Here is a 25039-nt window from a genome sequence, read left to right as displayed (position 1 = left end):
AGGAGTAAGCACACACTGGAGGCAGAGCTGTTTGCTCAGCTGCCGGCTATCTAGACGCCGTGTTTGACCGCGACGGCCATCTGATGTGAGCTGCGGCTGATTTATTTGACTTTTCAAACGGCCGCGTGTACACGTCCATTTGAGCGCGAGGAGCGCTTGCGTCGCTCTGTGCGGCGACGTTGACACGACGTGGGCACGTGCTTCGACATTTGTTGTGTCCTTCGTCCCTGCGTGCAAACGTGCAACACTCCAATTAACTCGACCGGCTCGATACTTTTACTCAAAGGTCCAGTGTGTAATATTTTTGCTTGATTTATGATTTTTAGATTGGTAAAAGCTTAATATACTGCCCATACACATGAATAAAACTGTAGTTCACCGGCAAGCTCAAGAAGGGGGGGAGAGAGTTAAAGATGCTGCAACCTAAAATGTAACTATTTGGTGTCGCTGTTTCTTCTTCAAACTCTCAAAATATTACACACTTAACCTTTAAAGGGGGTTAAAAGAAATATCGCGGACAGAATAATTAAGAACTATCATAAAAATTCTAATTGGGCATTCAATCCAATTAAAGTTGAAAAGGACAAAAGTTTTTCTACTTTGTAGCGAAATACTTTCTTACCATACTTTGTATAGATTTTAATTGCCATTTCAAGGACATTGCATGGATAAGCTTTTGGATCAAAGGCAGTTTCACTGCAAAATCTCTTTGTAAAATAAGTGGATTCCCTAAAAAAGTGATATAAGGATATCTCAGATATTTATTTATTTATTTATTTATTTTTAGGACTTTAGACCCTTCCAATGAAGGCAAGGTTAAAGAGGGGGTAACTTCCCAGAGTTGGACGGTTCGTTTTTTTCTTTCATCAGGGGAAAAATGCTGGAAGAATGACTTAATTCTGGTCGCAATTGCCAATCAGATTAGCTACACTGAATTGAAATGAAATTTTTTTTCGTCAGATACACTGACCACACATGAGCAAACTGTGTGCGGTGGCTCTCAGAAGCTGTTCCAGCGTTTCTTTGAACAGCTAGCTCCTTCAGTCTGCTGTAACTCTGGGTCACCACTGGAATCCTTTTGTAATTGCAGGAAATCAAAGCAGGGCCCAGCTGCAGACCCCTGCTAATAAGCAAGCCGGGAACAGGGACACCTTTCAAGCGTACAGAGAGAAGGAATTGAATAATACCCATAAAGAAGACTCTCTCTCTTTTTTTTTTTTTTTGGCAGAGTAGTGATGCAGACAAAGCATGGCAAACAGAAAGAGGACTGCTGCTTCACTCTGTCACACCTCATCCCGGAGGTGAGAACAAACACTCGCATCTGCATGGCTCAACATCCAAGGCAACACATTTCTCTTTGCCTCACTGGTCAAGCTTCACCCACTTCTCTCATTCGTCTCGAGACCATCCCCACCTGCTCAGCCCAGGAGGAACCAACGTGGTTGATTTTTATGAAGGATGGATATACACCAACAACTGGCAACCGATCAAAGGCAACCCTTTTAAAATTCAAGTCAATCTCGTACGCTGGAGTTTTAGAAAACAACCCCTGACACACTGGGGGCCCGAACCTCAGATCCAATTACTCTTTTATGAAAAAGACACCCTGCATTCTTCAGGTCTTTGTTTGGGGGGATATTAGTGATGGCAGAGATAAAGCTCGTATGTCAAAGCAGCCTGTCGGCTTCTCTTTTTCCACAAAGCTCACCTTGGGCAAGAAGACTTGGCTGGGCAGGCCTGCAGCTCTTTACCGTTGGGATGTTTGTTTGTGGCAACAATAGTGTGAACATTCTGCGGTCAGACAGCTGAGAGGGGAAGAAGAGTGCCTCTTCAAATGGCGTCGTACAAGAAACATGTGGAACGGAGAGCAACATGCTTTCAGCTATGGGTATATTTACTGCTCTTATTAGAAAATTGAGCCTGCTAAAATAACAATGATAGAATTTCTGAATGAATGAATGACTCAAGTTATTTGGCCTGAAGTGATAAATAAGGTATCTTTATCCACTTCTCTTGGTTGGAGTTTTTTAAGTGGAGTTTTGTGCGCATAACATTACAATGATCTGTGCGTAAACAAACGTACACTAGCCTATGTTGACGTCGGTGTCTGATACTGTCCCGTACACCCTGGAATTGAACTGGAACTGAGAAAAGGTGAATGCGTGACTGTGTGTAAGGTACAACAAAGCCTCACTTTAGTATGTCAATTAAATATATAAGAACATCTTTATTTGATGGTTGTAAACAGACAAACGCGCGATTGCAAATGCTGTGAGGACCTGGTGCGGTTTGCAGACCAGACCGCTGAAAAATAAGTCAGGCAAACAATCCTGGCCCGAGTGTCACTACTTTCCTACGCGGGTCTTTTTTGCTACGGCGCCTCTCCTTGTGCTGCGCACTCAACTATTTGGTGTAAGGTCACAGAGTCATGAGCCTCTAATTGCTGATCCTCTAATCCTTCTCATATTTCTGTCTGTGGGCATATCGCTCCCCATCTACTTAGTGCAGTATATTTAGACGCGATGTGCAAGCAGAAAATTGCATTTAAAAAAAAAAAAGTACAATGCAGATATATTTTCTCCTTTTTCTGATCTTGCACGAACTTCAAATGTTTTGGCTTGCATTTAAACAGATTAAGGGCAAAACCTTGGATTCCACTCTTGAGAGGCAATGGTTTTCAGAAGCACTTTTATTTCTATGGCCTTTGAGTTTGGTGTTTTGAGAGGGTCCTGGTGCTTTCCATCAGCCTTCATACCTCCTCCTCCACCCACCTTTTAAGTGTCCAATCCTGAAAACCTGTGTTGTTCCATTATTCCTTTGCCACCTGTAAGTCTCTCCAGCAGACCGTCTGCTCAGCAATTTGCTCGTGCACCTGGCCTCTCCTTCGCAGCCTTTCCACCTCAATCATAAAGGCCTATTGCTCTTATTGTGTGCCTTCCCTCAAGTCATTAACGGAGCCACCGGCGCTCGGCAAAGACACGGGGATCCGTGGCTCGGGGCCAGCTGGACGCTGTTGCCAGCGTGACGTCCCACAGTCGGGACACCATGGCACCACTAGGCCAAGGGGACGGTATGGGCGACTTGGGAGAGTCTGAAAGGAGCCGGCTGCGTTTCGTTGAGGACTTGAGTTAAAATGACTGAAGAAACGGAAGGTCGTTACATCACAACAGAATTGATTTGAAGACATATTAAAAATATGTTTTACATTTTGATCAGTACAAAAATATTCAATCACTCCAGTTGGCTGGAAGATGATTTGTTCATGAGATGGAAATTTTCCCTAATGAAACTATTTTAATGCTGAAATGATTGTTGTTGGTTTTTTTAAACAAGAACATGTGCTCCATGTTGGAGAACCCCACTGGCTCAGAAGTTCAGAAAAATTGCTCCCCAGCCAGACAAGAGATCTCGAGCTTCTCTCCCCTCTTATTACACACATCATCTCAATAAACACCTGCCTCACGCGTCCCTTCAGACTCTTCGGGAACACGGAGGCTCAGAAGGCGGCCTTAACTGACGTCTTCATTAAAAAAAATTACAATTAAACTGCAGCCCGGAGACTAGCAGTCAAATATTTCAGCTCAGTTCGTGATGAAAACAAACACCGGCAAAAAAAAAAAAAAAAAAGTTGGCCTGTGATTATCTTAATCCATCTTCTAATGATGCCGAAAAAAGATCAGTAGACGAGGGGTGCCCGTGAACTTCAAAAATATGTTAATGCAACAGGAAGTCTGAAGCAGGGCTTCACAAAGATAAACAAACAGACACAAGACGGCAAGAGGGTAATGAACAGGCAGGGGGGGTTCACCCTGCAGTCACAGTCTGCATTATTCCTGGACGAGGGCGGCTTCCACATCCACCTTTCCTTTAATAACGAGCTCCTTCGTAGGGTATCAAAATGTTAATAATAAAGAAGATATCCGAGTATGTGCCACCAGGCCAAGTCCCTCAGTATGATAGTGTATCAGTAGATGTGATGATATGAGCTAACGGGACACGCCCTCCAGCTCTGATAAAAACAGCTGCTGGTGAAGATGCATCCAGCCTAATCTCTCCAGCGGCAGCCTGTTGTTTGAAACTGGCATCTTCTGTAGCCTTTCAGTGCAGTTCAGACCAGCTGCTTCTCCATTTCATACCTCGGAACACTTTGTCCAAACAGGGACTGCGAATCGCTAACAATCAGTCAACTCTTATTCTTTTTTTTTTCAGATTGCGTTCAGACTGCAGGCGAATCCGATTCAAATCAGATTCCTTCTCAAATCTGATTTGGCTGGCAGTCTGAACGCGGCCTTTGTTTATTTCAGTGTTGAGACGCGCTTCTGTAGTATATCTTACTTAAAAGTAAAATATGCACAATGTATAATGAATATATGTGTAATATCCTGTTTTCTTATCTCTAAGGTTGGATCAGTGAATGATGGCTGTCCACCCTCAGACATTTACAGCCATAATGTTCAACACGTCAGCGCCAGAGCTAAAAATTCACAGCGAGGAACCCGACGTGGTAAACATCAGCCTTTCCCTCGTGATTTGTGCCGTAACCACTCCGCAGCGCAGCAAAACATCTTCCCTCGCCCGTGTGTTTTCCCTCTCGCTGCCGAGCACCCCTTACTTTGTCCCACCCTTTACTCCCCCAGAAAAAAATAATAATAATTTGCAGAATGTGTAGTTTTCAGTCCTCTGATTAGGTTAACCAGAAGAGGTGCTGGAGAGAGAATGAGAAGTAGACGACGAGAAGTAGTAGAAGAAGAAAACACTATTTAAAACCAGGCGTATAATTCAAGAGGCATGTTATAGGGTCTTTGGGGAGAGGACGTAAAGAGGGAGGAGGCGACCACGGCAAAGGCCTGTTATTAGTTGGAGGCATATGTGAAGAAGCTGAAGGAAGACCCGAGTAGAATCTTGGCCTCACAAATATACGGGTTAAATCAAATACGCGAGAGGACGAGGCGCTGCACATTCTTGTCTATTCATACATTAGCTTCGCCATCGGCGTTGTCCCGTCTTCTTCAGAGCAGGCGCCCAGTCCTCAATGTCATGCGTAGCCCGAGCAATCTCTCAATAAACCCCGCCCGCCAAAAAATGTGAATCCCACGAAGAACACTTTCAAAACTCCACTGCAGTTCAGAGCTCCAGTCTCCCGGCAGTGGCGGGACAACATCTCACAAGAGACGATGCTTTCAAGGTCAAAAGAGGTCGCAGAGACGCCTTATCTGCAAAGCGGCAGCTGGCTGAGACAAAGCACAAGCGCAACGTTGTGTGATTACACACTGATACACATTCCCATTCAGCAGCACCCCCCCACGCCTCCACCCCCCTCTAAAAATACTTCGACAAACTCCAGCGTGTCCGCACACAAGCAAGCAGCGTTGGCTACCGGCCGCGAGCCTGTGGATTTAACTTAAAGCCACACACACGGAGTCTTTGTGTTTCAGGCCTGCTGGTGTTAACAGGGTGCATCACTGTTTACTGCTGTGAGGAAAGTGTGGAGCAGTCCTCATTTGTCTTGTTTTGATCTGAAGATTGGCAGGTGATGCGAAAAGAGATGATGGGCTCTTGTTCATTACATCCATTAGTTTTCTTCCCAGGACTAAAAGCACTTTGAGCAGAACAAAACCATGTAAAAAAGAAAACAATGTCAGAGGAATTTAAAAGATCAGCAACTGCAATTTATATTAAGTTGATTATATTAAGCAGAGCAGCTACCGACTCTCATGGAGCTCAGGAAGGGGAACATATTTTCAACTTCTCTGCCATACAGCTATAAAAAATAAAAAATAAAAAAAAAGATATGATATGATTTCCCCAAAACACATCTGAGCAGAAAGTGTTCATCTGTTCCCACCTGAGTTGTGAGTCAGAGTTGTGACAGCTGAAATAATCCACTTGCAGAGACGGCTTCTGCCCCCCCCATGTAAACATCTTGACTCTGGGGAATGTGGAGTCTGATCTCCAGCAGGAAGGGGAGATTGATGTTGATAAGACCCGTCTCAGGTCTACCAAAATACATGGCCTACATTACGCTTGTCAGGGTGAGAGAACAGGTTGTTATTGTAACGGGGCGTTAAGTGTTAACGGACCCTTAGAACATTCAGGAAATGTTCCTCCTTTTTTTTTTTTTTTTTTGTTCTTAGTCCTCTTCACGGAATCTGATGTGAAATGTAACATCTTCGGTATTGAATGAAGAATGTTGGCCCCGAGAACAAAATCAACTAAACTCGAGTTCAAACTAAATATTCCCTGTGAAGTGACTGAGGTTACAGCAGATTTGTTCTAATCCACAGTGTAAACAGTACTCCCTACTTCCTGCTGGCTGCTCAGGGAATATCAGTGAAGGGAACTTCCCTTAAACGTGGTTCCAGGCTACATTAGACCCTGCAACTTAACGAATGCGGACGTCCCCCTTCTCCGCGTATCACACCGTTAGCAAAGCACCCCAGTTGCATGTTGCTGTTACAATAAGTTCTGGTGTTAATGTTTCTGTAGTATTGAGGATTAATACTCAACCTTTTATTGTGACAAGTTGGATTATTTACAATGCTGTTATCAGGTTGCACCTCTTCAACGGTGCTGTTAGGCTGTTGATAACTAGCCTGAGCTACTTAGCGACAGCAAGGCTCCCATAAACTACAAGAAAGCTATGTTTTTAGCCAAAACATCAACACGTAGTTTCCCACAAAATGGTCTTGTTTATGTTCTCTCTCACAAGTTTCCCAAGTTTGGCTTTCCCAGGTGCTTACACGGTCTTGACGCTGGGTGAGGATTAGAAAAAGTTAGCAAAGCCTACGCCGAATTCCGAAATGTAGTTTTTGGATGAACTACTACTAAACCAAAACACTTCATCGCTACAACAGAAAGCAGCTGTTACCTTTTCCAAGACCAGCAAATTGACACTACAATATAAATAATGGCAAAAAATGTGTATGCTAGGCTAACTAGCTACTTGCCCAGTTCAATGCAATGACTAATGGAAAAACCGGGAAACGCTGTTCATTTCTCCCTGCGGCGTCGTCATCGGTGCTCAGAGGATGATTTCACCTCTACGGGACGCTGGGAGTCAGATATCAGCTGGTGGACATGGGATGCTGCTGTTCCGCAGGGAGAACGCATCGTAAAGGCCAACTGAGTCAAATGAATCTGTGAGATCATTCACTTACATCTTCATCTCGACTCCACCTCTTTGAAGCAAACTAGTAACAACAACTAGTACAAATCTACAAGTGGGCAGTCCAAGAAGATTACAACCTCTCAGTGGCAGCAACTTGAGAGTCTTCTGCACTCATGCAGCAAAACCATCTCCGGACAGCTGCTCCATCCAAACAAAGACGCATCACCAAACTACAAAAGGGAGGAAGTTATGACCTCTATGTGTCTATGATCTGGTTCGCTGACACCTCAACTCAGTCTTAATGTCAAAAGTCAGGCAGCATCAATATGACTCTGGCCTCCAGTGTGTTGCTTTTCGCAGGCTGGGGATTGAGGGCACTGGGGTTGAGGCTATAAGAGAGACAGGTTGCGGGCCAGAGTAATGAGGTGCATGGATGGGTGAGCTAAAGCTAGGCTAGAGGATTTAGGGCATAGAATTAAGGGCAGGTGGAGTGTAGTGACTTTGCCTCCAGAAGGGCCGAGATGGAAAAAGAGTCATTTCGCACCCATAACAGAAACTCCAAATTGACTTACGTGATATGGATGGATGAACATGATGTTCATCTCGAGGGCTGCTGCCATTAGACAGCATTAAAAAACGGATATAAAAGCAGATTTCTGTCTGTTTGTGGCAGGTCATTTCTCATAGCCAGGGGAAGGCGCCACTGAAATTTTGCCAAGAGCCAAACTTCAAAGCAGAAGCATAATCTAAAATCAAAGGGATGCAATTATGCTTATGAGAGTCTGCGAAACTTCAACCAAATATTCACACATGCATCTTTAATGACTATTTAAAGGCTCTGAATGAAACATAGCGGCTTGAGGAAGGACCATCTCACCTAACATCGTCACAATTACATTATCATACAAGTTGCGGGAACTCACACGTGCATTGAGCACAAAGATGAGGATGTTTCTTCAGGTGAAACTCACCAAACTCTGAATTTAAAGCAAACTTTTCTAATAAATAAATAAATGAATAAATAAAAAATAAAAATAAAATAAAAATAAAAAGAGGAGCAGATTTAATGCTGTTCAAATGGATTTTTTTTTTATTTATTTTTTTTGGAACTGATGCAACAACATCTGTAACTCCAAAGCCGCACTGCCAGGGCATAGTAATGAGGCGGCTTTGATCGAGGCGGCTCACAGCAGTGCCGCCGAGTTTGGTGGACTGAGCTGAGTTTACGGCGGGATAAATACTTGCTCCGCATTCCTGCTTTTTTAAAACCTGAGGATAAACCACAGAGATCCTCACCTGAATAAGAAGTGCTGAGACGAAAGCGGCGCCGGAGACAGAATCAAACGGAAAGTAACATCGCCTCCCTCGCAATAAGGGATTGATTTCTCTGGAGGCGTTTGAGGTGGAAGCCAAACAGAGGAGACTTGGGTTAATAAAATTGCTCCCATTCTTTTGAACCTGATTCTGACTCTGATTGCTCCTGATCGAATCTTCCATCAGTTACATTTTTGCCGTCAGAAGCGAAGCACGGCTCGATGACGCGTCGTGCCACGAGTTGCGTTTAACCCGGAAAAGGTGGCAGATAGGTTAAAGGGCGCCGGTACGGAGAGGACGAGGTAATGAGGGCCTTATTACGGCCCGACGCCAAACTGGAGCGCGTGACGGGGAGAGCTGATCTCCTCAAACCTTCCCGCAGGAAGGTTTTAACTGCCGGTCCGCTCCCACTTTTCAGAGTACCTGTAGCTCGTCTTTCCAGTCGCTGACACCTGACGTGTATTCCTCTGAAAAATCTTGTCGGTGGGAAGATCTCATAAAAAAAAAAAAAAAAAGAGGCTTTTGTCGCCTTCCCGCAGCGCAAACCAGACAAGACCGGACAGGTGAAATTGGATTCCTGCTTTGCCTGCGGGGGGGGGGGGGGGAGGTGGGGGAGGTGGGAGGGGGGGCGACGGCGCAGGGATCCGCCCAATGCTGTCGGATTACCGTGAGATCCGAGCCGAGCGCCGGCCGGAGAATGTGGCCGACCTCGGGGGGGGCAGCTGCGCAGGAGTGCAGGCGGCGGGAGTGGGGAAACAAAAGAGGGAGAGGGTTGGGGAGCGGGGGCCGAACAGGCAGATCAGCTTTCGCTGCTCTTTGTTTCTTTACACCATAGCGAGAGCAGGACCGGCGCTTTCTCCTCCCCGTCCCTCGCAGGTCCGGCGGGCAAGGGGCCGTTCCTTCCATTCCGCTCGCGAGCGTGAGAGACCGCAGCGCGTGCATGCACAGGTTGCCGTGCGTCCCGTTCATGTGATACACCACTAAAACAGGACAAATCGCAGGACCCCCAGGGGGGGGAGACGGTGGCTTCCTCCGCGCGGCCTGATCTAAAAAGTGAGATGTACCACGTCCGGGTCGGAAAGCCGCGCAGCCGTCCGAGCACGTGCACGCGCGGCCTGGTGACCCTTGGGAACCGCTCTTCTCAACAAACTTCCCCAGATGTGACAGCGCCTCTGTGGCGATGCAACTCAGAGGGTGGACGACGGACTATAATTAAGGCACAGATTTAAAACAATGTCCTCATTCCATTTTTCTTGTGACAGATGTGGCTTGGCTTCATTTGAAGTCGGCGAGAGAAAGGGCGGAGCGGGACGGTGCCGTTCTGATTCTATTTCCGGACCAGTGGGAACTCGAAGATCTAACTTTGCGTTCCGGCTAATGCCACTCCTATTAAACTATGATAAAGTAGGATGTCAGCGGTCCGCGGGGATTTCTTGCAGCAAAGCAACGTGCTCCAATTCATCCTGACCTAAAAGACTGACTGAGACTTTCATCCTTAGACCTACGTGACAAAAACTACGGGGCAGATTTATGTAATTCTACCAATACTTCTACCAATACTTTCATTCTTTTTTTTTGTCATTTTGAAAAGCAATCATCGCTGTTGGACCACTCTCAAAAATTCACTGTTAATAATCTTTAATAATATTTCAATCTGTTTCTCATGCCTATAAGGTTATAAGGTTGTGCAAATGTGTGTTTTTGTTTTTTTTTTTTTTAATGAAACAGTTGGCAGAGTTTGAGTAGGGGGTGAAAAAAAAAAATTCAGGTCAAGGAACAAAGGTCGGAGGTTTTGTCCCCAGAGGGTCAGGTTGGCCTGGACAGACCCAGCAGGAGGTCAGTGGGCGGACAATTCAAACTTTCAGCATCTTCTCGTGTATAAAACAACAAAGTGTAAATTAGCAAGAAAACATACAAAAAAAAAATCACTTTCTTGATATAGTATAACACAAAATATACCAGTGACTTCTGAAGATGAAATTGTTGCCAATGAAATACCGAGAAACCTGCTGCAGGACAGGGTCTCCCTTCGCTTCTGACCGCTGGTAGTGGGAATCGGCGAGCAGTGATGGGACTTGGCTGACAGATCTTCATCCATAATTGGCCCCTTTTTCTCATTTCCAAACACCCCGCATATCTGTGGCTGAACTGCAGCTACGGCCTCAGCTTCCATCTCAGGGGAAGGTGCAGCAGAGTTCTGGCCAACGGACACAAGACCTGGCCGGAGCTCTACGCCCATGGCTGCAAAGTCGGGCCTCCCCACCCCCCTGCTAGGGGCCACAAAGAGCCCTTATTGTGAGGCAGATACACTGAACAGTGGCCATGAGAAACTGCTCGGGAGTCTCCTCTAGAGTCCCGAAAAACAGACCCGGCGCAGTGAGGAAATCGCTGGGATAAGCGACCACATGAAGGAGCCAGGACATTTTGGGACGTCGGCAAGCAGCAAGACGTCATAAAAAAATTGAACTTAAAGACAGGGTTGGTGTCTGCGCTTGAAGCGGTCATCAATCAAGCTTACAGAAACTAAAAAATGGGGTGATGCCGTGCTTTGACAGCGAAGGGGCCAACTCCTTTTAGAATTCAGTTTTTGCCCTGGAGCTTCGCCTCGGGGCGGCAGCCCCACATTGCAGTTGTTCCTCAAGGGGTGGTCTCAGGCTGCTGGTGAGGGGAGGGGGGGGGCCGCCGGCACAAAGACCTGCCACGGTTGGGTCAATAGGTCGAGGCAAGAGAAGAAAAGGGTCGAGGCCAGAGGGAGTTGCACAAACAGTAAATTAAACTTGTGTTCATCAGCGTAAAAGGCCCATTGGGAAAGACGGAGGAGGGTGAATTGCAAATTGAGGGTGTTGTGCCTTCAGAGTTTGGTTGGTTTGGCTACAAAAAAAAACAAACAAAAAAAACACTGGCCACTTAAACAATACAAGATGCTTCATTTGATGGATGTGGTCCAGCATATGAGTGTATATTTTCCCGCTGTTGAGTCTGTAATGTATTGGACCGCTTCGGTTGCGGAGAGTTGCAACCGCACATTCGATCGACGCCGATGAGGTACGAGCCGTCCCGTCAGCGCAATAAACGGCATGGCTCAGTCACCGCTGCCAAAAGCTTAGTGTTTTGATCTGCATTATTTCAGGAAAACTGGGAGACTCGCCAGCTACGGCGCGCGGCATGCAGCCCAGGCATAATAATAATGAAAGGGCCGAGTCCAGGTCAGCTGCTTCACTTACACCATGGGACCAAATAAGACTTAAATTTGTGTTGATTGGAAATGTGGCATAAAATTTAAACGCTACCTGTTTGATACAAGCAGCCTTCAGTGGCTTTCATACTTGCGGTGGGTTTCACCTGTGGTTCTCTTTCCAGGGTTTCCTCTCAGCTGTTATGATGAGTCAACATTGCATGCAAATAAAGCTATCTGTGAGAAAGAAAGAAAAAACGATTCACCACTGCTTGAATCCAAAGCAAACATAACCTTGGGGACATTTGGAAGACAATGAGGCTTCGCGAGTGGGAGTGGATGGATGATTTGGGGCCCCGTATAGTCCCGTTCCAAACCCCCCCTGAGGAGGGTTGCCTGAGACAGCAGAACCTTAGCCAGGCAGCCAGTCGCAGCCAGTCGCAGCTTGTGAACAGATTGCTGTGGTCAGTCGCCGCTTTGACACAGAAAAGAGGAAGCCGAGGCGGCAGATGTCGCATTGTCTAAGTGAACACAGGAAGAAAAAGAAAAAAAGAACCACTAAGCGACTTGTAGCACGTCTGCACTCGTCTTGAAAAGCTTCCGGCGTGGCTAAACACATAAACGGCTTACACTCTGAAGATGAATCTGCTGAACGCAAACACAGACGCAGATTAAAACAAGTCGACCGAGGCAGAGCTTACATGACCTCCGTCTTCACTTATTCCTGCCCTGACCTCATACTTTTCCTTCCCATCCCCCCCAAACTGTCCCGCCTTAATCCAGACCTATGGGTGGTAGACAGCAGCACGGCCTGATGGCCAAACTGTCTGCCTTCCAGTCTGTCCATCTGCTGGAGCCTCGCAGTGGTGAAGAGAAAGGACATTTAGTTTGAAAGCTGCCAGGATTTCATCTCCCGATCGCAACAGGATCTCAAGTCACGTGACTCTGAATCAACTTGTCCCTTGAGGTCTGTGTTCTCTCTGACCATTTGGTTTGTTCCCTGCAAGATCTTTTTTTCAAATCACAGAGTATGCCACTAGCTATTAATGAAAGACTGTAATCATCCTCTGAGTTTGGTGGGGGTAAGCCAGCGAGCTAATACAGCTAGCTGCAAGCCAATATTACACACCGGTTCTTATTTCATTCTAGAGATCTGCCTGATCCCTTCCATGTTTTTCTGGTTGAAGAAGCCAGAACTGCCTTGCGAACAAGCGGACCCATTCATAGTCCATCCCCATACTGTCTTTGCACCGCTGGGGTACCACTGAATGAAACAATTAACAACACGTGCGAACAGACCATGACCTCATCCACAGACACTCTGTTCAGTGCTGGAACCCCCCCCCCCCCACTCCCTTCTATGGAAGTTACTGTTTATTCAATAGCGGATGGAAAGCGGTTGGGTTTGGATTATGGGTTGGAAGGGGCGGGGGGTGGGTCGATTGAGGGGCTTGCCTGCATCCACGTCTTCATGGTCATTATGGCAGCAAAGAGAAGAACAGCATGGAAAGTCGGGCTTCGCCTCGGCTCAGCAGGGTATACCAAATCTGCAAAAAGGGGTGAGCCGCCACAGATGGTGCCGTCAATGAGCACCGAGCGGCCCCGCGCGAGCGGGAAGCTCGCGCACAAAAAACGCTCACCGGCGCCACACCTTACGGACAGGCAACGGAAACACGCGTGGCCACGGAGGAGGGCGGAGTGACAACAGATGGCGGGTACGTGGACCGGAGCGCGGGCCAAAGAAAGTGCTGCCGGGGTGGCGATTCCAATACTCTCTCGACCTCTAACCTACATCAACACCTCTGAGCTCTTAGCGTGGGTTGTCACGGATGCCACGTCGTCCGATGAGGACCAGCGCTATGTTAGGAACGAATCCTACTCTGGTTTTAACTCTGAAGGGTTTTGACGCAGCCCTGCCGACCCTAAAAAAAACCCAAAAACCTCCTACTGTGGTGACAGAAGTTTTCATCTGCGCACATTACACTGCGGCTGCCAGTCATTTCGACAGCCCACCTCGAGACAGACTAAGGATCCTGTTCCGTTAATTAGGCGTGAACCCCAGTGCCGCACGAGCCGGTAGCGTTTTGTTGCAGTTCCACGTTTGGACTGAAACCGGCCTCGAGCTACGACCGAAGCCGCTGGAAGTCAGCGTTAGTGAGGAGCAACATATTCACGGGGGGTCTGCATATTTAAGCTTTTAGCTTACAATAAGAGGCCATTACATTTTAATAGTCAATGGTTTTTAAGTGCGCGCTTCGTTCTCCCCCGCAGGTTTTGTAACCGTGCTGAATTTGCAGTGGCTCCACATGCGGGCAGAGGCAATGCATCATGGGGGCCCAGGCATGGTGATAACAGGGCAAAATGTGGTCGTCTCGACAGGGTCAGGTTATCGTGACAGCTGGCCTCAGACCGGCTTATGCTCCCGAATGCCAAGTCTGCCATTCTGCACTTGAAGGCATCCTTGACTGGCTGGCAATTAGCTTTGGTCCATTACAAAATTAGCAGAGTAATTCCGTAAATGTGCATTTCTTACCCTCGGTGTTCCTTGGCCTCCGCTCCCCTGTCGGCTTTTAAATTTGTCAGATGACGTCAAACGAGGACTTTTACATCATCCCAAAAAAATCTGGCCTGCCTGCTGGACCGGCTGTGAGTAACAAATTACTAATTTCCCACTGTTAGGTGCCAGCAGATAAGGCGAGAACAGGACAGAGCCTCACATCCCAGAATGTAATGGTGCATGAATTCTATTATACCCTGAAAGTCAAATGTTCCAAGTTCGTGACCAGCTACTGCATCGCAATTCCAAACAAATGTCATCCAAGCTTCCCCCTGAAGACAGAATTTCAGTTTACTACTTATCTAAATAAAAATTTTAAAATCAAATTGGCTGTGGGCTGTTTATGACCCGGAGTGCTGTTCCACCGCAGGACTTAATTAAATAAAAATCCAGTTGTGTCTACAAAACAGTGTTTTTGGTACCGAGTTGCATCGAGCACGGCGCATTACGGTAATTGTAGGGCTTCTTCTGTTTGGGTATAAATACCCTTTCTACCATCTTCCCTGGCGAGAATGTTATCATTTCCAATTTAACTGCACCTTTTTACTACAATTATGACACAGTTTCAATATGCATTCATCTTCCCCACTGCAGGGTACTACTTCAACAGGTAATTGCAAATAGAATAACTAGCTCCTTTGAGATATTACTGACAAAATAGATGAAACGCGGTCATAGAAAACTTTATATAAAATTGCTGTTGGCTGCTACATGTAGTCAAATGAAAAAAACAAACAAACATCGAATAGAACAGAAGATATTCTCTGTTGCTCTTTTTATATATATATATATATGTATATATACACTTTGCCCTTTGAACTCCATACTTTAATATGTGGTCTATTTTCCCATAAGAATTACTCCCTCATTAAAACAAAGGCTAACCACACTCTCCAAATGACACACTGAATCGATTCCACTTAACAAAAGACAGAAACTTCAAACCTCAGATTGCAGATCAGACAGCCTGTGATCCAGATATGTCATGTGTGAGACATCTGGATCGTGTAACAGGCAGTAATATTCAGCACATCACATTGTCATCTTCTGCAATACAATGGGTAGCATTAACTCCAAATGTTAATACTGCAAATTCACTTCTGGCTTTTCGACCACAAGACAAATCTTATTAGTTTCAAGTGTAAATAAGGACCACAGCGAGAGCAACCACCCCCACCCCCCTCTCCCACCCCCTCTAATCCCATTGCATACCACACAGGCCGGCCTCCCTTTGAGCATGCGAAGGGGCAGGGTGCAGATTTCCACCAGCAGTGAGAGCAGGTCAGAGGGGGGCAGGCTTTATGATGGTGTGGTAAAGGACCCCTGACAGAGGCTGGAAGGGTCCTGCCACCAGAGTCACAACCCCCCCGGACACAAACAGCAGCCCACACTCTGACATCAAACCAGCCCTTTGCCCAAGAGAAAACACAACAGCGTCGCGCTGTGCGCTGTGATCCCCCCCCCCACCCCACCCCCCAAAGCCTGACACCAAATGCCTTTGTGCCCGCAACCTTTCCTCAGCCAGCTCAAAATGACCTAAACCGACTGCAAACAACATGCACAAACACATTCCACTGTCTTGGCGTAATCTTCCTTTAGGTTGTTTTTTTTTTTTTTGCAGAAGCCAGTTTTAACACTTGCAATTTCTTCTCTCTCTCTCTTTTTTTTTTTTTAAATGCCTGCACTCCAGAGCTTTCCTCATACCAGTTTTGGAAGTCAATGTCAGCTGAATGACAAGCCGAAGTGGAGAACGGCAGCGTCAGCCTCAGTGGAGACACTTTTGGTCATTAAATACCTCACATCAAATAACACAACAAAGAGCCTTCCAGCCATTTGGCACAACGCTGAAAAGTACAGTGGGCCGGCAGAACAGACGACTGATGGATCCCTGGATGACTGCAGACACGTGCGCATGTAATTTGTCACAGGGCTTCACTCTGCAGATCAATGTAATTATATAAGCGGGCTACCAAATGTCTACGACACGTTTTCAGAGGGAGAAAGGGAGGTTTTTTATCGAGTGCTGATCGAGGAGGACGGGGCCCATAAGACGGAACATCCGCTGCTTCTGTTTTCAGGGCTGCCTCTTGTTCTGCTGCTCAAATTCCAAAACCGGTGCCTCTTCACCAAAATCTGCCTCTGGTTGCTTCAGTTTACTGCAGTTGTGCAATCCAACTCATTATTACTGCAAACCCCTGACTTGTGAAATGTTTTGCAGCTAAATCTGGAGGGCTGCTACGCAACACAATAATTCATGTCGACTGATTGTTTTCTCTTCAGCCAAATACCTCAAACTGCATCCTGGCAACTTGGCAACAGATGTCTGACCAAGTGACTCTGAGTGATAAGAATAAACATAAACAAAGGCTTTGCATTAAAAACAATGTTTTTTTTTGTTTTTTTTGTTGTTGTTTTTTTTAAATGAAAAACTGTTCATCATAGTGTTTTGTTTTCTTAGATATCGGCACATTGTTTGCAATGCAAAGACAAGTACTGTATGATAGGCAAATGGGTTATCACTATAGCTGTTACACTGATCTGAGAAACTTGAAGGAGATTTGGAGTGCAAAACAAGCCAAATGCAAAGAGGTTTTATTTGAAATGAGTGATTATCCGTACATCTTTACGTTGTTTTTTTTTTTACTCAGGCTCTGCTAGCCATGCCAGAAGTTCCTATTAGCATCATCAGGTTGCTGTGACCGCCTCACGAGGCTCTGCATGACAAATGGGAGATACCGTCATCTGTGCTACTGCATCCCCTATGACTGTGCATCATCGACTATTATAGGCTGAAAGTCCTTAGTCATCCTCGCGGGGGGATGAAAGGGTGCAGACAGACATTCCTTCCAAATGAGGGCTTGTGCCCAACCTCATGCAATCTTGCAATTCCTCAAACAGCACCGAGCCTCAAGAAAACCACCAACCCCCGTACTAGCCTTCCTCTTCTCTTAAGATTTAAGGCTGGATACTCGGGGGGGTGGTGGTGGATGTGAATGGGTGCCGTTTCTGCTTTCTAACCACAACGGAGGGACAGAGCTGGTTGGCTGTGGGCCAAATCCCCATGGTTACCCCCGGAGCAGCTCCTTCCTGTCAGGGAGTAAACTGTCTCTGCTCTGCACGCACGGAACCTCACAAAGGGAGACGGGAGGGATAAGTCTCGGAGGTGTCAACCAGGTGGCCTGCACAAATCACAAACTGATCTGGGTTGTAGGTGCAACGTAGACCGTATGGGAAACACGCCGGGTGGGAAAGAAGTCTCTTCCGTAGTGCCCTTAAGCAATCCTCAGAGTCCCTGTACAGGTGTGCTGCCTGAACTTGTGCCCCTCCTGTTTCCCAGCTGGCTTTTCCAGCTCCAGTGCGGTGGGAACAACAAGGACTCAGACTAGGCTACGTCAATCTATCTCATAATGGGAAAGAAGGAGCTTGGCTGATGTGCAACAGGATGTTTAACACCTTCACACATTGAAAGGCAGCAGACCTAGAAAAATGACCCCGCCCCCCGTAAATTTATTTTATGTGAAGAAGGAGCCCACAACCTGTGAAAGATGCCTTCAGGGACAGTGGGGGGCGACTCTGTCGAGTGCTTCCACTGCCTTTCACATGCAAAACCTCACGACAAAAGCGTCTTTCACAACTTAATGGCCAATCTTTTTCTTTATTTTGCTAATTAGGTTCTTGTATTCGGGTCCGTTGGGAATCTTACTACCTGCATTGGCGTAAACGAGGACCCTTTTTTTTTTTTTTTTAAACCCAACTTTCCCTTAATCACATATGAACCGCATCCCGGTTGGGATGAAGTAACGTTAGCCAGCTCCGAACTAGTCCCCCCCCCCCACCAACCAGCACGACACCCGTGCCAAACGCACACTCTCCCTTACCTTTAACTTGACTCTCGTACTCTGCGATGATTTCTTTATCCTTTTTGAACCTCGGCGAGGACATTTTCTGCCGTCTTGCGTCTCCGGGCTTGTTGTAAACTTCTGGCGCAAACTGATAGTAAACAACAGGCGGCGAGGTCGGGAGGGAATCCTTTAAAGCGGCGGGCTCATTCCAGGCAACAAATCAAAACAAATTAAAAGGCGTACGGCTTTGAGTCGGAAAAGGACGGGGACGAGGTTGAAGGTTTAGTTCTTCATGGTGCCTCTTTCTCCCCACCGTCTGGATACGCGGCGGAGCTGCGGCACAATCCTGCTCCCGGCCGAAGGATCCACTCAGAGCAGTCCGCGCAGCGCAACAGCGGGCGAACCAACGAAGAAGAAGGAAAAGAAGAAGAAGAGGGGGGGGCTCAACAACGACGCAAGTTTTTGCGTATTCCGCGCCGACGTAACTTAAAAGTCCATCTGTGTCGCGCTTGTATGTAACGGTTTCCAGTTAAGGGAGCCACACACACTCACTCGCACACTCACGCACCACACACACGCACACACTTCTCTCCCCTCCCGGACCGGTTACTCTCTCCCTCGACGGGTTCTCCCTCCAACTCCCAGCAGGCTCTGAGTGAGTGAGTGAGTGAGTGAGTGAGGCAGACAGGGCAGAGCGACTGCAGCACGCAGCAGCTGGGAGCCACACAGAGGAGACGAGGAAAGAGGAGAGGAGGGAGGGTCTGCAGACTGGAGGTACACAACTAGTGGACACCAACGGACGGACAACACTCCCGGTGTTCGTCCGTATCCGGAATCAGATGGGTTTTCCTCGGCGCGAACAAGTCGCAGTACAGGAAGCGTCATGGAGTGGATGTGCAGTTTCGCCGGGAACTAGTTTAACCAACTGAAGGATCCACCAAATATGACATTGGTAATCGACAGATTTGAATGAAAGTGGGGCACAAGGCCCCATCCACAACCACAGTTTGATATTGTTTATATCAATCTGTATCTCATATATCATAGGAGTTACAAATACCAGCGCCTGCCTGTCCTTACATGTTAACAATAACATCAAATTAAATGTTTATTAAGGTTTAATGTTGAGCCCATGTCTATAAGTACCAACTACAATATAGTGTACCAAATATATGATCATATACAGAACATATAATATATATATATAGCATCAGCTATATAACTGAAACTACTTACAAAAAATATACAAATAGAACTACGCGATACGCAACACATGCAACTGCCTTTGTTACTCAATATCCTAGGCCTGTTATTTTGTCAATGCAGGAGCATTTCCCTATTCATTTATTTTTCCATTTAAAAAAAACGTTTTGCACTGAAGTGACCGTCTGCACTGCAACATTTAACTAGTAAACAGCACCCTCTACCGAGCAAATTGAAGAACACGCAACTATTTCTCAGATCATTTTATATATTTTATTGCACCTTATAAAACATGCAGCACCAAAATAAGACAATCTCACGCAGAGGAAAAAAAAGGAAGGGGGGACTGTTTTCTTTCATTTAAAAAAAAGCAAAAACAAAAGAAAACAAACGTGCTACCACAACAACCTCCATTCCAGGCTCACAATTACAAAAAGCTACAATTTTCAAACAAGGTCTGAAAACATTTATCTCAGTCTCCACACTTTTTTGTTTTTAAAAAATTACAATATTAAGTGCATTCACACAATATAAAACACAGTTAAAATACAACCCTGGTTTCAAGAAATGTTTTAAATAAAAAATGAAAGTAAACTTAATGTGAGTTTCTCACTAGAATCTAACATCATCCAAACATTCTAAGCTGTGGATTAAAAAAAACATAAATAGATTTAATTTTCAAAACTAATTCCAGTCTTACATTGCACCTGTTTTTTGCTCTCTTTTTTTTTGTTGAAATATGCAGCAATTGATTAAGAAAACAAAACGAAACAATGAATAGAAATATATTATCCCATTATGGTATGACTGTCTTTTGCAATTTCTTTGAAATCAAGGTTGTAATATGAACTTTAAAATGCAAAGGCAGCTTATCATTAAATATTTCTACAGTACCTGGACATTCCATCATTGTAAACAATATGATAAATATACATTAATGCATTAATGTAATGAGGCCCATTCAATGACTTGTAATACAGGTCTAATACTTTACACGGACATATTTTTAAGTCATAACTTCCACAATAATATTACACATACAGCATGGCCACTTTCACTTCACCAGTAGTATAACATGTTTTCCCACAAACGACAAATTAAACCATATCGATGTTGTATGAGATCCCCTGTTTATGTTTGAGCACCACAGTCAGCCACTTTTGAAGACTGTCTCCTCGATGACCTCGGTGAACCTCTCTTTCATCTGCTGACGGAAGCTGGCATACCACTCGAGGAGCCTCCTCCTCCTGTCCACCCTCTGCTCCTGGCTCAAACCTTTTTCCCTCTCCAGGATCGCCGGCAGGTCCTTCCAGTCGGAGATGAAGATGAAGGGTGCTCCTGCGGCTTTGAGTAAACGTAGCGGGGAGCTGGGCCCGGACGCACAAGTCCCAGGGGTCAATACATCTTCCACCACAGGCACTGAGCCGTATGAGCAGGCCTCGTATATGCGGTAGCACTCCGTGTTGACGCCGACAGGGCAGAGTGTGAGCTCGCTCTGGGCGAGAGCTGTCTGGTAGTTTCTCAGAGTGTCAGCCGTTTCCTGAGGGAGCCACCTGGAGCAAAGAAAGAGGAACGAGCAGAATAAATAAAAAAAAAGAGGCATGCACCAGTATTAATAAAAAAAAAAGAGTAAGAATTCAAAATCCCTCAATACCCTCTATATTATTAAAAAAAAAAACTATTTTCCTCGTAATAGAAATACTAGATAGATTTAAAAGGCTACTTTACAAATGGAAGCCAATCTTCAAACTCAGTAATTTACAGATGACCTGATTAGAGTGTCTAGATTCTATAATCTGCCGCACATTTATTTCAAAAAGTAAAGTAAATACATGAATGAATGAAATGTATACTAAATTGGAGACCACAATAGAACCCATTGCGATATACTGTACATTTAACCACGAATGTTCAAGTACTTCAAAAATACATTTGTTTATTAATAATAAAACAGAACATTTGCAGGTCAGTAACATGATTTTGGTAACTAAGCTTCTAAAGAAGAAGCGCTTGATATCAGTACTCTACAAGTACCTTGAGATAAAACAAACTTACTTTTCCCTTGCAGCAATGACGCATTCTTTTTCCAGGCCAGAGTGCTTCAGCACTTGCATGAGAGCTTCTCGGGAGGAATTTTTGTAAACAGTTCCTAAGAAATTGCAGAGGTAAGGTCTGTTGGAGGTGATCAGTTGAGCATTTGGTCGAATCATAGGAAATGACCGGTATCTGCAAGGAACACAATTTCAACAAATGTTAGACAATAATTAGAAAATGATTATATTACTATAGTAAAACTAGTATATAAAAATGATGTGCTCATTGTTGACTTTAGACTTGTTTTTGATTAAATATGTGTATATAACCGCAGATTTACAAATACAAGAGAAGACGTACGTAGCAACACCGAGTGGCCACTGGAAGACGTCCTTGTCATTCACCCAGGGGCTGTCGTACACCACGAACAACAGCTCCACAAAGCCACCATTTCTCTTCAAATACGGGCCAATCCATTCGTTGTTGCAGTGCTCGTTTCCCAGCAGGACCACAACCACATGTGACACCGTGCGGGACCGCACCATACTTTGGACATGCTCCAGCCACCGTGTAGAGTAAGACACCTTTTGCTGCTCGCGGCCGTTGAGAACCAAAACCAGGCTGTTCATGTCTAGAGGGACGTGACCCTGAACCACAGCCGGACCCGTGTAGAAACTGCAGGCGCAGTGGAAACAAAAATAGGACAGAAAACAAGTCAGTTTGATAATGCAGTGAATAATGCAGGACAAAAATGTATAAAAACATATGTATTTAGACTGTTACCTGAAGTCGATTTTTCCTGACTGTAGTTCTCCCTCTCGCCATTGTGCAACCTTGTCTGTAGGGTTGAGGGGTCCTTCTAAAATATGTTCCCAAAGGTAAAGTCCTGGGGTGGGGATTACAACGTGTTAAAACAACTATGAAATGAACTTGAGACATTCTTGCCTATTTAACGTGATTCATGAGATGATATCTCTATTTCAGCTAAGGCTAAGGGTTTATAATTTATTTTAAAAATACGTAGACTATTCACTGGGACATTATATCAATTACACTGTCACAAGGTGCCTGTATTTAAAAAACAAACAAACAAACAACTCTCCATGAAGACTAGTTTTAACAACTCTATAGTCATTTCACACCGAGCACAAGCAGACGTTTTTTTTTTTTTTTTTAAAGTGGGCGTGACAGATGAACGACAACTCCATGCACCTTGACTTACCTATAGCAGCTTTCCCCCAAATCTGGACCTTGTGTCTTTTGGGTTTGTTCTTGTCAATTTGACCAATTTGCTGTTTGAAGGCCTCTCTCCTTTTGTTCAAGGCAGAGTTGTACTCCACCTGTTCGTCCTCCCACGGGTTCCAGTCATCTGCTAAAAACGGAGCCGCGCCGCCATCTCTAACGCCGCCTTTAAACACAAAACATTTTACAATAAGACATGCATTTTAATTAGCCGAAATCGAAAGTACTGGGGCAAATAAAACATTAATTTGGAACTAGCTATTCTGCGAGAGTGACAAGAAAAAGGCCTTGTTCGGTGTAATTACCCAAGCCCTCCTTCTTCACAACTCTGTGAACACGGGAGATTACTTTGGTGCTGAAGAAAACATTATAAGCGGCATAAAGTGAAAATGCCACATAAGCAAAAATAATAAGGAGAAATAATTTTCTTTTAGGTATTTTCATTTTCTCTATTCCCCCTTTTTCAGGTTACCATTGTGTAACTCGCCTCCATATTCTGTGAAAGGACCCTTGTTTACACCACGAGGTCCTCAGGATGCAGCTTGCCCAGAGAAATGCCTGCTCTAAATTCACAGCCTACACGTGTTTATTAAATCTACTTTAAATAAAGTCATGGTTATCCATACATTAAATTACATGACCGGAGAATTGATGTCAATTACTGAAACATAGGCAGTCCATGGGACTAAATTAATAAGACGTTTCGGTCAGTTTTACAAGTCTGAACCCGCCCATCCCGGAACGTTGTGAAACGGGAATGTGTTTCCGGTCCCGCATTGCGAGAGAAGTACAAATCAGATTTGTGAACGCAACGCAAGGTCGTACCCGCTAGTGCGGGCCGAGGTGTCCTACTTGGGGAAAAATGTTGTCCTTACCCTCACGTTGCGGGGTCTTCTCCCCTTTCCTGAATGCAACGAAACAAACAGCGAGAATCCTGGTGCTCTCTGGAGCTCAGAAATCGATCCCTGCTGCTGGTAAGACCAAGGACCTACGTGTGGCTATTGTTTTGAAATGGCGTCAAAGTGATCTCGAGTTATTTATAATCCCATTATTACAAATGATTTAATTTATCTTCGTCCAACTGTATCTAGTATACTAGTTTTGTTGAAATCAACTTGTTATATGATACCATCTTTGTGTGTTAGATCTTTATTACTATCGCTTATGCTACTGCTATGTAGCCGCTATGGCTAGCAGGACATAGCTAGGGGTCCTTAGTTGAACTCTGTCCTGACAATTCTTCTCCTATCTAACGCCCACTGTTCTTGTAGTGCAGTTTTGATTATCCACGTGTTAGTATGTCTAAAATTATACATGAAACTGTTAATCTACTAAGCTCTCAACAAATTATTCAACTGTGGTGTCAATGTCATGACCTCCCTGCATAAATGTGATTATATAGATTTAAGTGATGATTTCATTAATTATAATTACAAATCTTCTTCCAAAGTCCCTTAATATAAAAATGTGTCCTTTTTTTTGTTTTTGTTTTTTTAGCCCCTGGAGGACTCCGCCTCTCCCACACGGATATCAAGATTCCGGACTTCTCTGATTACCGCCGTCCTGAAGTTTTGGATCCCAACCAGTCATCCCAGGGGAGTAGTGAGGGAAGAAGGTCCTTCTCTTATCTCGTCACTGGAGCCACCACTGTGGTTGGTGTCTATGCAGCCAAGACAGTGGTCAGTCAGTTTGTCTCCTCAATGAGTGCATCAGCAGATGTCCTGGCCTTGTCCAAGATCGAGATCAAGCTCAGCGACATCCCTGAAGGCAAAAACATGACCTTCAAGTGGAGAGGGAAGCCCCTGTTCGTCCGTCACCGCACAGAGAAAGAAATTGCTGCTGAGGAGGCCGTGAATTTGGCTGAGCTGCGTGACCCTCAGCACGACAAGGATCGAGTGATTAACCCACGCTGGGTCATCGTCCTCGGTGTATGCACCCATCTGGGTTGCGTCCCCATCGCGAATGCTGGAGACTTTGGAGGTTACTACTGTCCCTGCCATGGCTCCCACTATGATGCCTCTGGAAGAATCAGAAAGGGGCCTGCTCCTCTTAACCTGGAGGTTCCCTATTATGAGTTCCCTGAGGACGACTTTGTGGTGGTGGGATAAATGGAAACTCTGTTTCTCTCTGTAAAATGTATTTATAGATGGCTATATTGAGAATGGCAGAAAATGTTTATTTCTGAATAAAGGTATTTCCAACTTTATCGTGTTTTTAGAACATTTTTCTCTATATTTAAGCTATCTTGCAACACACTACTTTCAGTCTTTGGGCGAAAATATTTATACAATAAAAGGTGTTCACAAAAAAATTGAGGAACATGGTAAAACTATAAGTGATGGGTGGAAATGAAAATGCAGAAGTAATTACCAATCACAGCACCTGAATAAAATATAATTAGAAAATGGAAACAAAATTGATCTAATTTTATGTTTTCAGTTTTGTGCATTTAAATTTTAACCATGGGGTGAACAGAGTGTGGTTGCACATGAACATGGATCAACCAAGTAGGCATTTGTTTGTTTTTTCTTTAATAAGATTGTGTCAGGCATGGTGGCAATTCA

At 45.1% G+C, this 25039-nt stretch overlaps 3 protein-coding genes across 5 annotated transcripts in view; 1 reads left to right on the top strand and 2 right to left on the bottom strand.

The window, feature by feature from the left end:
* Positions 1 to 18681, bottom strand: part of srgap1a (SLIT-ROBO Rho GTPase activating protein 1a) — a 77212-nt gene extending 58531 nt beyond the window's left edge. The window contains exon 1 of one of the 3 annotated variants that reach the window (XM_076042824.1): positions 18033 to 18681. In XM_076042824.1, coding sequence (XP_075898939.1) covers positions 18033 to 18096 — 64 coding nt within the window. In that variant the 5' untranslated portion in view covers positions 18097 to 18681. The remainder of the gene's footprint in view (positions 1 to 18032) is intronic. The other 2 variants (XM_076042822.1, XM_076042823.1) reach the window with 2 other exon arrangements.
* Positions 18682 to 19458: 777 nt separating this feature from the next.
* rxylt1 (ribitol xylosyltransferase 1) lies at positions 19459 to 22990 on the bottom strand. Its single transcript, XM_076042592.1, has 6 exons — positions 22781 to 22990; positions 22456 to 22641; positions 22017 to 22119; positions 21594 to 21908; positions 21255 to 21425; positions 19459 to 20752 (listed from the first exon to the last, which is right to left on the bottom strand). Exons 1-6 carry the CDS (start codon positions 22917 to 22919, stop codon positions 20350 to 20352), a joined length of 1317 nt encoding a protein of 438 aa, XP_075898707.1. The 5' UTR covers positions 22920 to 22990; the 3' UTR covers positions 19459 to 20349.
* A 253-nt stretch (positions 22991 to 23243) lies between these two features.
* On the top strand, positions 23244 to 24681 carry LOC142899141 (cytochrome b-c1 complex subunit Rieske, mitochondrial-like). The gene is made up of 2 exons (XM_076042593.1): positions 23244 to 23449; positions 23973 to 24681. The coding sequence occupies exons 1-2, from the start codon at positions 23338 to 23340 to the stop codon at positions 24581 to 24583; spliced, it is 723 nt and encodes a 240-aa protein (XP_075898708.1). The 5' UTR covers positions 23244 to 23337; the 3' UTR covers positions 24584 to 24681.
* The last annotated feature ends 358 nt before the right edge of the window (positions 24682 to 25039 follow it).

Source organism: Nelusetta ayraudi, unplaced genomic scaffold (assembly GCF_046127955.1).
Source record: "Nelusetta ayraudi isolate G7.1 ecotype Tasmania unplaced genomic scaffold, CSIRO-AGI_Nayr_v1 ptg000071l, whole genome shotgun sequence".
Taxonomy (NCBI): domain Eukaryota; kingdom Metazoa; phylum Chordata; class Actinopteri; order Tetraodontiformes; family Monacanthidae; genus Nelusetta; species Nelusetta ayraudi.
Note: the sequence above shows the minus strand (reverse complement) of the source record. Positions and strands in the feature narration are given on the sequence as shown.

Bases quoted from the DNA above. Each gene is read 5' to 3' on its own strand.
- rxylt1 (XM_076042592.1), bottom strand. From the start codon at position 22,919: ATGAAAATACCTAAAAGAAAATTATTTCTCCTTATTATTTTTGCTTAT. The intron at 21,909-22,016 runs GTAACAGTCTAA...CTGCGCCTGCAG, and splicing joins TCAGGAAAAATCGACTTCAG to TTTCTACACGGGTCCGGCTG. The intron at 20,753-21,254 runs GTAAGTTTGTTT...TCTTTGCTCCAG, and splicing joins GTCATTGCTGCAAGGGAAAA to GTGGCTCCCTCAGGAAACGG.
- LOC142899141 (XM_076042593.1), top strand. From the start codon at position 23,338: ATGTTGTCCTTACCCTCACGTTGCGGGGTCTTCTCCCCTTTCCTGAAT. The intron at 23,450-23,972 runs GTAAGACCAAGG...TTGTTTTTTTAG, and splicing joins GAAATCGATCCCTGCTGCTG to CCCCTGGAGGACTCCGCCTC.